Below are 14,629 nucleotides of genomic sequence, written 5' to 3' on the forward strand. Positions count from 1 at the left end.
TATGAAAATTATATTATGAAAGATATTTGCGATGGCAGAAACAATTAAAGAAAAATGGTATTCATCCATATCATCTGTATGGCCACCTTCCAAAACTTTTAAAAATTTATCAACCGGATGTGAAAGGACACTAATTTTTTTTTTCTGGTAAAAGAATATTACTGCAAAGAGAAGTTAAACAGAAAACTGTTTCAAGAGAAGTTAAACAGAAAGCCAAAATAAACCCAAAATTATAATTGAAAAGATGGAAACTACATGTGAAACAATAATTCAATGTCATTTAAAAAAGAAATCTTTTTATTCCAAGGAAATGAAAGATAAAGGCAGGCACCTTGGATTCCAAGCAGGATCTACCACAATCACTCGATCAGCTTTTGTGAGTGTGAGGCCAAGGCCACCAACTTGAGATGTCAAGAGAAATATAGGAGCCCCATTACCATCTTGGAATTCCTGAGGAGAAAGGGAACAAGAAAACCATGTGATAATTAATTAAAACTGTCAGTTAACAGCTGTCACAGATCTTTTCCCAGTTCAATTCCATACAATACTTACATTTACAATCTTCACTCTGTCTCTGGCATTTGTGGTACCATCAATGCGCAAGAACTTGTAGCCATTTGATGCTAGAGAATCCTATACTCAAAGTTCATCCATAATTTAATCCAGGGTGAAGGAATAAATAATTCAGAGTAAAAAAACAAGTAACTAAGGAAAACACTCATACAACAAAAACAAGTCCTTGTTCAGAAATCTACTGTTTAATTTAACAGGACAGTTTGAATTTTAGAAGCACAAACAAAAGAAAAGATTCTTAGTTAAGAATTTGAACATAGGGATCTATGCATAAGAACTTAGAGCCATTTGATGCTAGAGTATCCTATATTCAAAGTTCATCCATAATTTAATCTATGCTGAAGGAATAAATAATTCAGAGTAAAAAAAAATGCAACTAAAGAAAACATTCATACAATACAAGCCAGTCCTCCTTGTTCAGAAATCTACTAATTGATTTAACAGGATGATTGGAATTCTCAAAGCACTAATAAAAGAAAAGGTTCTTAGTAGAATTTCAACATCCAATACATGTTTCCTAAAGGCTAAAATAAAACATTGACCTTTTTCTACTATGACAACTTGAATAAGTAGATTTGGGCACGTAAAATAGTGCACACAAAGGAAACTACCCAAAAACTGGCAAATAAAATATTATGCGAAGAGAACAGGTAATTACTACAGAATTTAGATAAATATGGTCCTGACCCAATAGTTAGGGATCTAGCTTAGATCAATTTACAGAGAAGCTGTGATGAATATTGGTAGTGTTTCCAAGACTTGTATCCTATCCTGTTTACTCATTAAAGAGAACTATTCAATCTATAGAGTTTTTATGAACTCAAGAACCTTGAAACAAACTGTCTAGTTATTCCATGTAAAAGAGATCACAGCTGATATTAGACAAATCCAAGAAACAATCCATTTTTTGGTTCTAAATTTGCATGGCAAGAAGTATCAAATAATAAGTTGTTTCAAAATCACATTTGCATACCAATCTTCACTCAATGCAATAGAACTTCTGTATTATGAAGCTTCATTGGATACAAATGTAACTCTTACACTCTGAAGCTTTTGTTATTAAATATTAAATTCGGCCATGAAAATTTTGAAGATGGGAATGGGCCAAACATTAGACTGCTAAAAAATGTTAGAAAAGTCAAATATCATGGTCTAGAACAAACCTGAATGAGATTAAGCATTTTACGAGTTTGTGAAAATATAAGAACGTGATGTCCTTGTGGAATTAAATTATCCTGTGAAGCAGCAGGTAGCATCACATCTAGTCAATTAAATATCTTATAATGAATATGATCTCTCTTAATGTATACCAGCACAAAAATGAGTAGGGATTCCTTACCAATAGTGATGATATGAAAGATATTTTGCATGAGATGCTATCGTGCTTCTCCTGAAAATCTTCTGATCCAGTTACATCAGCTATGTGCATTGCCAGTTTTTCCGCCAAACCAACTTCTTCTGGATTTAGCATTGAGTCAACAGAATCCATCCCATCTAGTAAATCTTCAGCTGCTCTTTTTGTTAAGAGTAGTGGGTGATCACATATTTTCTTCAGAATCTGCTTTAAACAACTTGTAACTGCTTATTACCACATCAAAACTGAACTATTCTAGAGAAAAACAAGCAAAACTTGAAAATACAGTAGTCCTACATCGTTTTGGTGTGATATTGCAGCTGAAAACAGCTAGCAAGTATTATTTTCCCCAAAAGTATGGCGAATATTTCCATTTTTTCTTCTTTCATTTAAAGTTAATAAAAAAAAACTCAATTACACCTGATCGGTAGTTCAATGGTTTACTACTCTCCTTGGGGAGTTTATGGTTGCAAATTCAACTCATAAAAGCGCCATGGGCCACCAAAAAAGTTTATAAAAGAACAAGAAAGGAAAACTCTCTAGCCAGTAACCTATTGGTTAAAGAGTTCTTATATAAGCAGATTTTAACCTTACCTACAAAATGATGTAAGAATGGGGGAAATAAAAATAAAGAATCTAATTACCAAAACAGTATAGATCAGACAGAGAAACAACAAAACTTCGGGTCATTCCTCTAGCCCATAGAGACCCAACATATCATTCATCATTATAGTAGCCTCCAGTTTTAGATTTTTCTACAAAAGACAACTTCTAGTTAAAAAGTAATTGCATACTATCAGGCCTACAGTTTTTACATCATATATTCTAGAGAAGAAGAAATTTTCAATTTCTTAAAGTGCTGTATGAGCAAAAATTTTAAAATTAAAAACCAAAAGAGTACCGTAAGTGCAGCAAGTGGTGAGCCATCAAATGCAGAAAGAACGAGCTCACTGTTAAGGAAAGCTTCATATAGGTGTCGCTGCACCAGAGGAATAACAACCCTGAGACAAGATTGTTCAGATGAAACTATAATTATAGATTAAAAAATAATTTTAGCAACTTGAACCTGACAACTTGTTAATCTTAGCCACACAATGATTTCATTCTTTTTGGAAAGTTTAGCTTCCCCTGCAGCATCTTCACAAAACACCTCAGCTTTTAGACGACGCAAAAAGTAGGGTTGAATCCGTTCTCTTAGTTCCTTTTATATAATAAAAACAGACAAGATCATCACTTTCTTGCAATTTGATAAGCATAACAGCATTCGGATGCAAAAATAAAACCCTTTGTCAGTTTGCCAAGACTCCTCATGCATTGCTCTAATTGTAAGCAACTCAAGAACTATATATCATCATAAAAATACGAGAAAAATATATGAAGTATATAAAGTACAAAGAATCAATCGGACACTTGTCCACTTTGTTGTTATCCTTTTTTTGAAATAAAAAAATATATAAAGTATCATTAAGTACAAGCACTAAAAGGGTGCTAACCCATGTACAGAATTATTTGTGTTAACCAGGATATCTATTTGTTCTCCTAAATCTTCCATGGAGTACAAAGGATGACTCTTATGTAACAAACAGTGTCAAAATTATGTAAAAAAGTACTTTTTTAACCAACAGAGAGGTAAGTGCACAATTCTATTCTACAAGTTGAACACAAAATTAACATCTGCTAGGAAATCCGAGCATTCCTCTCCAACAATAGAACCCAAAGACCAACAAACATAGCCCACCTCCATAATCTGAACCTATTATGCGGAGTAATTGTTAACATGATGATTGTTACCCATCTTCAAATTATGTGGGCAGACCCAATGCATGACAGAGGGCAAAAAAGCTTTCTCCAGACCTTCCAGGCCACCTCACAATGCAGAAATATATTATTATTATTATTACTATTACTATTACTATTACTATTCTTCGGGTTGCGAAAATACATTATTAGCAGAAAGTAAGATGGAGTTTACAAACCTGAAGCAAATAATTAGTATAGTTTTATTAAGCATTATTCTCAAAATAAAAATTTTAACAGGAGGGGCTTTCACTTTCAAGAAAGAGGAGGAAGCTAGACTAATCCCAAGTAGATGAAAATAGTAATTAAACATAACTAAAATTGTTAAAGAAATGATAGATTAGGTTAAAGAAATGCTAAAGTCTTTTGCATCCCAAGTAGATAAAAGTGCTAATGTAATTAATTGTTTATTTCCTTTTCTATTTTAAAGAACATATATATAGGGTTGTGATATTTAATAAATTGCGCATCAAATCATTCTTAACATGGTATGGAGTCATATCTTAAAAACTATTAAACTCTTTACAAATATTATTCGACTTTTATTACCACAATAAGAAAACCTTCATAGCCGGCCACCATAAAGTGGCCACCTCTACCACAAGCCGACATCATAGCTGGCTATCTCCACCAAGACCGCCCTTCATTGCCGGGTCCAGTTCTCCCAGACACGCAGAGCCCAGCAGCGATCACTCCTAGTCACACAGTTCACCGAGGCGCGTAACCTAGCCACCACCATTGTGCATCCCTCAGCTGCGGTCGCTCTCAGTCGTGCGGTTCACACAGACGTGCACAGCCCAGCCGTGGTTGCTCTTAGCCGCAGCTCATTCAAACATGCAACCTAACCACCACCGTCTGCAGATGCCCCAGCTGCGGTCTCCCTTAGTTGTGCAAACGAGTAGACTTAAGCCGCACAGACCTAGCGGCAGTCACACACAAGACCAGCCTGCTCTCTTCACCATAGTCGTTTTGTCGGTCCACCACAGTCGCCAACTCTTTTCTGCCCAGCTGCACATATTTGTCAGGGAGCTGCCGTATCTCCTGCCAGTTCCAGCCCAACCGCATCTGTCTAACCACACAGCACAACTCTTCCGCTGGCCAATCCAATCTGACCGCATAGCAGCTCCGGCTCCTTCGGCCAGACAGATATAGCCACGTGTCCGAGTAAAACTTCTCCTCAAATTTTTTGTTTAACATAACCACCAAAAAACTTGCAAAGGATGTCAAAGATAACATCTCAATATAGTGGAACCCACTTTGAGATGGGGAATACCATAAGTGAATTTCAGCCAATCTAGACAGTCTATTACTTCAACGGAAAGGATAATTTAAGTTGGTCTAAATTAATCTGGACCACCCTCAAGGAAAATGGCAAACTCATCCATCTTCTTGGTACTGTACCTGTTGGGATTTTTGTAGGTGAGGAAAACTTAAACTTCCAGTGATTTCACTTACTCTAAAATTAACAATTTTAAATAGGCTTTAAATAGACTTATATCGAATTTAAATTTTTTAAAAATAATTTAACATAATTTAAAAGATAAAAATTAATCAAATCTTCTAAAAGATAAATTCCCACTAATAACATGATATTTAAAAAATAAATATCTTCTAAATCTATTTAAACATAAATCTTATTTGAATTCAAACTAATAAATAAAATAAATTATAATTTCTACATTAAACTTCAACACTCTCACTTAATGTAGAAATTATAATTACTAAATTTATTTTATTTGAGCACTTCTTTCCAATATTTTTTATTTAATCTTCATAGTTTAAAACACTTCTTTTCAATTATTGATGCACTTCTCATCAAAATCCCTTAGAACACTTCTCTCTAATTTTTTTTTTAAAAAATTCTTCTTCTTCAACAACATTTACTTATTCTTCAACCTGCAATTTGTTTTTGTATATGTTCAAATTTTTTTACAACAAAAACATTCCGATTTATCTCTATGCCAACAATTTTTTTTATCATGATTGTTTTTCTTGAATACTCCACATGATAAAAATTTTCTTATTTTTGATGTTAATGAAGACTTGTTTGGCATCTTAACAATTAACACTCCATCAATTGTTTTTTCATCTCTTATTGCTCTTCTTTACTCTACGACTTACAAAACATTAATTAATTCTGCAAATGTAATTTTTTAAAGATCCTTAAAATTTTCAACTGATGAAATCTTTAACTCAAAGTTTTCCGACAAGGCCACAAGAAATTTTTCAATAATTCTACTGTCGAAAAATCCATCACCAAATAATCTAATTTTTTAAAAAATTGTCATGACCTTGTTAACATACTCATTGATTTCTTCTAATTCCTTCATCATTTGAATCTCAAATTCTCTTTTAAAATTTAAAACTTGCATTAACTTAGCTAGATCATTGTCTAAATATTCATTTTTAAACAAATCTCATAACTCTTTTAGAGTTTCACAAGTCATGATGTTAGTAAAAATCACTTTAAAAATTGAAGAGTACAAGCAAATTTTTATTTTGTACTTCTTGAATTTTTTTCATTATAACTCTTTAATTGAGCTGCTGTTGGATGAGATGATAATTGTAGGAGTTCAACTTCATTTTCAACCGCATTCCACAAATTAAATGATTGTAGATATGTTTGCATTTTCACAACCCACAATTGATAATTGCTCCCAGTGAAAATAGGAAGTAAAGCCAAAGGAAAGATGTTTGAGGTCATATATTTGATATTGAAACTCACTTGTTTTCTCTCTATATTTTTTTTATCACAGACCTGTGATCAATAAAAGATCTGATACCACTTATTGGAATTTTTGTAAGTGAGAAAAACTTAAATTTCCATTAACTTCACTCACTCCAAAATAACAACTTAAAAATGTTTTTATGTAAACTTATATCGAATTTAAATTTTATAAAAATAATTTACCATAATTTAAAAAATAAATATTAATCAAATCTCTTAAAAGATAAATTCTCACTAATAATGTAATATTTAAAAAATAAACATGTTCTAAATCTACTTAAAAATAAATCATATTTTAGTTCAAACTAATAAATAAAATAAATTATAATTTCTACATCGATCTTCAACAGTACCAAAACCCGGAGATCCCACATTCAATGCTTGGGACAAAGAGGATTTTATGATCATAACATAACTTTGAAACTCTATAACTCCAAAAATTAGCAAAACCATGATATTCCTTCCTACAGTAAAAGATGTGTAAAATGCAATCGACGAAGTTTATTCTAAAATTAAAAATGCTATGCAAAATCATGAACTGACTGTCAAGACATGATCCACCAAAAAATGGAACAACTCAGTTATTGAATAATCTAATATATTAAAAAACTAGATGAGTATCACAGCCTTACCATGAACTATAAAGATGCAGCCGATCTTAAGAAATTTGTAGAAAAAGACTGTGCTTATCAATTGCTAGCAGGATTAAATCTTGAATATGATCAAGTACGAGTCCAAATTTTGAGAAAAGAGAAAATGTCAGTACTTAATGAGCTAATTTCCATTGTAATACTGGAAGAGAGCAGAAGAATGATCATGTTAGAACCTTGATGTACTAATAGTTCAACACTCATCTCGTGCGCATATATTGTTCAACAAGGGGTATTGAAACTACAATGAATAAGAAAGATTTTAAAAGTCAAGAATCAAGTGGGAAGACCTCATGCACTTATATTGTGATAACAAGTCAGCCATAGGCATTACAGGACCAAACATAACGAGATTGATAAACATTTATCAAAGAAAAACTTGATAGTGGCATAATTTGTACCTCATACATGCCTACTAATTCTCAACTGTCAGATGTGTTGATTAAAGTCTTGAGTTATTTAACATTTCAAACTCATATTTGGCAAGCTAGAGATGGACAATATCTATTGAGGAGGAGTGTTACAGAAATAGTAAATTAGGTTAAAGGATATAAAGATAAAATACACCATATATAATTAATTGTAACTAATTGTTCATTTCCTTTTTTATATTAGAAAACTTATATATATATATATAAGTTTGTGATATTCAATATATAAAAAGATGTAGGAAATTAACTGTCATTTATTCTTTTCTGCACTGTCATGGAAAGGTGAATAACAGAATTAGTAAGGTGTCCTGTACCAATTCTGATTATTCCCTTACCCCACAAGTTTGTTATAAAGTTGTTGAATTTTTTTTTTCTGTATAAATTAATCTCTTTGGTGCTGAGAATAATAAGCAAAAATTAGAGGAAGAATTCTTTTTCACCTCATCACAAAAAGCTTTATGGTATCAAAGCCATAACTAATCAAAGAAAGCCTTCCCGATTACGCCACATACACAAATGGTGATGGATGAGCTTCCATCCTCTCCACCCGAAGTCACCTCGGGTTCTTACCTTCCAACACAAGTCACTCATGGCTTAGGAGAATCATCTACGTTGTTTATCACCGAACATAAGCTAAATGGAGACAACTGCTTACAGTGGTCATCATCCTATCTGTTATTCATCCGGGCTAAAGGGCACGACGGACACCTCACTGGAGAACTCACCCCTCCTTCTCCGAATGACCCGAATGCTCGCTTATGGAAGATTGAGAACAGTATGGTCATGCCCTGACTCGTGAACTCAATGACACCTGAAATCGGAGAAAATTTCCTACTCTATAAGACTGCACAAGAGATATGAGAAACAGCTCAAGAATTTTACTCTAGCGAGGAAAAAACGTCCGCTATTTTTGAAGTTGAATCAATACTCCACGAACTGCAACAGGGCGAACTGAGCGTAACTCAGTACTACAATCTCCTAACTCGTAGTTGGCAACAATTGGACGTCTTCGAAGAACATCAATGGAATTGCTCAGCCGATGCCAAACTCTTCAAGACAATCACGGAGCATAAGTGGGTATTTAAATTCCTGATGGGATTAAACAAGGATCTTGATGAAGTTCGGAGACGTGTCCTTGGTGTCAAACCACTACTCAGCTTGTGCGAAACGTTTTTAGAGGTAAGGAGAGAAGAAAGTTGAAGAAAGGTTATGCTCGGAGGAGCGCATCTCACTCGACTGTATGAAGACGACTCTGCACTCACGACTAAAAATCATGATTCTCGGACGAAGAAGAGTCGCCCTTGGTGTGACCACTGTAGAAAGCTTGGTCACACTCGCGAGAAATGCTGGAAGCTCTTCGGCAAACCAGAGGACAAAAAATCACCAAAATCAAAATCTTCGAACAGCTATCAAAGGCACCATGCTGCTACAGAGGAGATGTCGCCTAATGTTGTGGAAAATAACCCCTTCAGCCCTAAACAGATGGAAGTTCTTCAGCACCTACTGTCCTAGAAAAATTCGTCTTTACCCACTTCAATGGCTGTGGTGGCTCACAAAGGTAACAATTTTCGCTTATCAGTTTATTCCGCTAGAAAACAAATTGAGGTTATGGATTCAAGGGCATCTGATCACATGACTGGGGATGGCTCATTGTTCCATCAATATAGTCCGTGTAAAGAAGACTACTCAATCAGAATCGCTGATGGATCTCTTTCTAAAGTTGCCAGAATGGGTTTTATGATGTTATCATCTCACTTAACTCTTTATTTTATTCTCTATGTTCCTAATCTTGATTGTTACTTACTATCTGTAAGTTGTGCAAAGATACGAACTATGTGGCTAAGTTTGTTTCTAATCTATGTGAATTTCAAGATTTGGACTTAGAGAGGATGATTGGCAATGCTAGGGAAAAATCAGGACTGTACCTGCTACAACCAAATACTTCTAATGGAAGCTCACAATGTAATCTCTGTAAGTCATCCAAGTAATAACCATGATATTATGTTGTGGCATTATAGATTAGGGCATCCAAACTTTGTGTACCTGAAAAAGCTGTTTTCTTTACTGTTCAAGAATAAAAATCCTACTCTATTTCAATGTGAAATCTGTCAATTTTCTAAATACTTTCAAAGTTCATTTCCTAATCTACAATATAAACAATCAAAACCATTTGCACTCATTTATAACGATGTATAGGGTCCTTCCAAGGTTTCTAACATCACCAAAATTAGGTGGTTTATATCCTTTATTGATGATCATACAAAAATCACTTGGGTCTTTCTTATGAGGGAAAAATCTGAAGTTGGTCCTATTTTTTAAAAATTTCACGCCATGATCCAAACGCAATTTCATATTTCCATTCAGGTGTTAAAATCTGACAATGCACGTAAATATTTTGAAACCACCCTTGGGACTTACCTTACTAAACATGGCATTGTTCTCCAAAGCTCTTGTGTGCATACACACTTCAACAAAATGGAATAGCCAAAAGAAAAAATAGGCACATTCTTGAGGTACTTCGATCCCTTATGTTTACTACCCATGTTCCCAAATTTCTCTGGGGAGAAGCCGTACTCATAGCCACATACTTGATAAACAGAATGCCCTCCTGAGTTTTAAATTTTCAATCACCTCATATCACCCTATCATAATTGTTCCCTGAATCACACCTCATAAACACATTACCACTCAAAGTCTTCGCTTGTTCTACTTACGTACATGTTCATAGTCATCTCTGGGGGAAATTTGACCCAAGGGCCCTCAAATGCATTTTTGTCGAATACTCATCTAACCAAAAAGGGTACAAATATCTAGTTCCGGACACCCACAAATTCTACAATTCCATGGATGTCACATTTTTTGAGAACCAACCATATTACCCCAATACTAATATTCAGGGAGAGAAATTTACTCAAGAATATCAATTGTGGGATGTAGACATACCTCCTCTCTAGCCACAGATTCAGACACCTCTAGAATACCCTGACCCAATAACAGTACCTACAAATAAAGAGTTACGTGTCTATATTAGAAGAACAAAGTTCGAGAAGGGAAAGTTCCTGACTCCACCAAGCTTTGTCATGAGTCTGTCCTGGCTCTAAATGTCCAGAAATCAACAAGTAATGAGATTTCTATCCCTACTACTAATACTGACTCTGAACTACCTATAACCTTGAGAAAAGGGAGTCGAGCGTGCACTAAACATCCTATACAGGATTACATTTCATTAAAAAGGTTATCTTCATATCATCATGCCTTTACAAGTAGATTGGACAGCAGTTCTCCAGAGCCAAAAACAGTTCATGAAGCTCTCCAAATTCTTGAATGGAAAGCTATCATTCAAGAAAAATTAGTGCCCTTGAGAAGAACAAAACATGTGAACTAACAGAGTTACCTCCAGGAAAACGTCAAGTGGGGTATAAGTGGGTCTTCACAACTAAATACAATTCAGATGGAAGTCTGAATCGATATAATACAATCCGGTTACTTCTGTCTCTTGCCTCGAATCTGGATTGGCCACTTTATCAATTAAATGTGAAAAATGTTTTCCTCAATGGTGATCTTGAAGAAAAAGTGTATATGGACATTCCACCACCAGGTCTTGAACTAGAAGATAAATCACAGAAAGTGTACAGACTAAAAATGACACTCTATGGTCTAAAACAATCTTCGAAGACATGATTTGACAAATTCACAAAAGTAGTGAAACCAAAAGGATATGGGCAGTGTCAATCAGATCATACAATGTTTATTAAAAATTGTGTTTCTGAGAGAAAATCAATCCTAATTGTTTATATAGATGATATCATTATAACAGAGGATCACATTGAAGGAATTCAGGAACTCAAGAGATTTTTGGCCACAGAATTTGAAATAAAAAACCTTTGGACACTCAAGTACTTTCTTGGAATGAAAGTACCTTGATCAAAGAAAGGGATTTCCATATCACAACGAAAATATATCTTACATCTTCTCAAGGAGATAGGGATGCTTGGTAACAAACCAACCGACACGCCTATGGACTCCACAATCAAACTCGGGTCCAAGATCGATGACAAGACTGTTGACAAAGGAAGGTATCAACGACTAGTTGGCAAACTCATCTACCTAGCACATACGAAACCAGATATTAGCTTTGCAGTCAGTGTGGTAAGTCAATCCATGAATCAGCCAACTGATGCTTGGTAACAAACCAATCGACACGCCTATGTCTTACATCTTTTCAAGTAGACAAGGATGCTTTGTAACAAACTAGCCGACACGCCTATGGACTCCACTATCAAACTCGGGTCCAAGATCAGTGACAAGACTGTTGACAAAGAAGGTATCAACGAATAGTTGGCAAACTCATCTACCTGGCACATACGAAACCAGATATTAGCTTTGCAGTCAGTGTGGTAAGTCAATCCATAAATCAGCCAACTGATGAACACATGAAAGTTGTCTATAGAATTCTGAGATACCTACAAATGACTTCAGGTCAAGAACTGTTTTTCCAAAAGATAATGAAAAGAGAGATTGAGATCTTCACTGATGCTGATTGGGCAGGCTCAATAAACGACAGAAAATCAACATCTAGTTACTGCACATATGTTTGGGGAAACTTGGTCACATGGAGCAGTAAGAAACAATCTGTGGTATCACAAAATAGTGTGGAATGCAAGTTTCGGGCTCTTACCCATGGGATATGTGAAGGAATATGGTTGAAAATGATACTTGTTGAGTTAAATGTTTCAGATAATGCACTTATGAAAGTTTGGTGTGACAATCAGTTAGCAATTAGTATGACCAAAGATCCAGTACATCATGACAAAACCAAACACGTTGAGATCAATCGACACTTCATTAAAGAGAAATTGGAAGATGACACTATAACACTCATGTACATTCCAACCAGCCACCAGATTGCCGACATCTTAACAAATGCCCTACCAAAAGGAAATTTTGATAACATAATATCCAATTTAAGTTTACTTAACATATATGTAAAACTAGATTGAGAGGGAGTGTATAAAGATGTAGGAAATTAGCTGTCATTTGTTCTTTTCTGTACTGTCATGGAAAGGTGAATAACAGAATTAGTGAGGTGTCCTGTACCAATTCTGATTATTCCCTTACCCCACAAGTTTGTTATAAAGTTGTTGGATTTTTTTTTTTTTCTGTATAAATCAGTCCCTTCGATGTTGAGAATAGTAAGCAAAAATTAGATGAAGAATTCTTTTTCACCTCATCACAAAAAGCTTCACAATAAAATACACATCAAATTATTCTTAACAAAAATTCTTAATAATGACTCATTAAATTTACTAATTGACCAACTTATAAAAAAACTAAAGAAATTTCAAATGTGATAACACCAACAAAGTGTAAATTATCAAAAACAAAGAGAACCCAATCAGCACCATAAAATAAATTCCAAGAAAAGAACAAGCTGATAATAAAATAAAACCAAAGCTCTTAACAAAGACATAACAAAAAGATTAAACGATGGGTTAAAAAAGATATGACAAAAGAAGAACAATATAGAATGAGAGGAAAAGAAGATAAAAATTGTAAATTCTAAAATAAAGAGAACTAGAAGAAGATTGTGAAATGTGTTAGATATATTATCTTTAATGCTTCTAGATCTAGTTCAATATATCATTAACTCGACTCCTTGCAATCTCAATATTACAAAGAAAAAGTAACTTGGCACTGGTGTGGAAATGATGAAGAAAACTAAATGAAATTAAGGTATGATAAAAAGATAAAAATGAAAGGAGGAAAGCTGCTGGAACTTGGGCATCTCAAAGTTCTTAGCAGCAAGGAGAAAGACTAGATGGTTATGAGATTTTTTGATTGTGTGAGCTTGTAGAGGAGAGGCAAAGAATAAGAAGAAAAGAATTGAGAGATAAAAAGAGATGGTGACTAAGAGTCCGAAAGATTTACAATATTTAGGACAAATCAAATAGACATATTTAGTTCTTTAATAGTTTATTATTTATTTATATATTATTTTGTAAGTATAAATATTTGAATTTAAGTTTGGTTTGGTTTAAAAGTTTTTCAGGCTAAACTAGAACCACGTTAAAATTTTGGTTTGGTTTCCAATGCAAACCGAAAAAGCTAAGGCTCAAAAACCACAGCAAATCAAACCAAATCATTTTGACGATTCAGATTGATTTTTCAGTTTGTCCCAAACAACTTATACACCTAATTGCAATGAGTGAAGTGTTAAAATAGAGATTACATGTATGGAACTTGAAGAATCAAGTGACCAACTTCTAAAGAATGAAAATCCAGCATAGAGAGGCATCGTGTCACTAGTTTCCTGGTAATTGAGGCATTTAGGAAAATGAAATTTCCATGTTATATAATTATTGTGAAGAGATAAAAGAGGCAATTAAAGAACAATATCTAGTAGACAATCTCTTAAGACGAGAGAGAACTAATGAAGGAGGTGAATCTCCCATCCATAAGTCTTCCCAAAAACGAAAAACAAGTCTCTTCCTTCACCCTAGCTGGCACAACAAGATGAACTAGAGCATACGCCTAGCTAATAGCTTTCCAAGGGCTTTTGTCAGAGATGAAAGAACCTGCTTTAGCATCCCAACCATTCTAGTGCAGCCCAGTCTAGACTTGCTTCTATCAATCCTGTGCCATAAAGCAACTAGATTCACTTAGAAACCATCTTAAACATTTGGCTAAAAGAGCATGTTTTTGGACACTAGATTCCTAAGACCTAACCCATCGTTGTTGGTAAGGCAAGAGACCTCCTAATTAACTAGATGATCCCTTTTATCCATGCCGATGCCCAAGCGAATCTCTCATTATTTTCTCAATCGGTAACATAAAACAAAGAAAGGAAATATAAACTGATACTTAGATAGGCAAGAGTTTAACTAATTCTATTACCAAAATAGAAAAGAGCTGCTGGGCTCTCAAGCATCTTAGAAATCAAATTTGTCAAAAGCCCTAATAACATTCTCCTCCACATGAGTACTAGCCAAAACATCCTTCGATGAGTAAATCGTCAAAACAAGATAATTTTAAAAAAATTTGCAAGCGGAAAAATGCATTTAAGAAAATATCTTTATCTTAAGGCACAAGAAAAAGG

At 34.3% G+C, this 14,629-nt stretch overlaps 1 protein-coding gene across 1 annotated transcript in view; it reads right to left on the reverse strand.

The window, feature by feature from the left end:
- CHR24 (chromatin remodeling 24) overlaps window positions 1-14,629 on the reverse strand; it is a 30,643-nt gene that overhangs the window by 5,073 nt on the left and 10,941 nt on the right. The window contains exons 10-15 of the mRNA XM_088221907.1: window positions 2,994-3,128; window positions 2,829-2,906; window positions 1,913-2,131; window positions 1,737-1,808; window positions 553-633; window positions 332-450 (exon numbers count right to left, since the gene is read on the reverse strand). Coding sequence (XP_088078033.1) covers window positions 332-450; window positions 553-633; window positions 1,737-1,808; window positions 1,913-2,131; window positions 2,829-2,906; window positions 2,994-3,128 — 704 coding nt within the window. The remainder of the gene's footprint in view (window positions 1-331; window positions 451-552; window positions 634-1,736; window positions 1,809-1,912; window positions 2,132-2,828; window positions 2,907-2,993; window positions 3,129-14,629) is intronic.

Source organism: Carica papaya, chromosome 6 (assembly GCF_054855325.1).
Source record: "Carica papaya isolate Zhongbai chromosome 6, ASM5485532v1, whole genome shotgun sequence".
NCBI lineage: Eukaryota > Viridiplantae > Streptophyta > Magnoliopsida > Brassicales > Caricaceae > Carica > Carica papaya.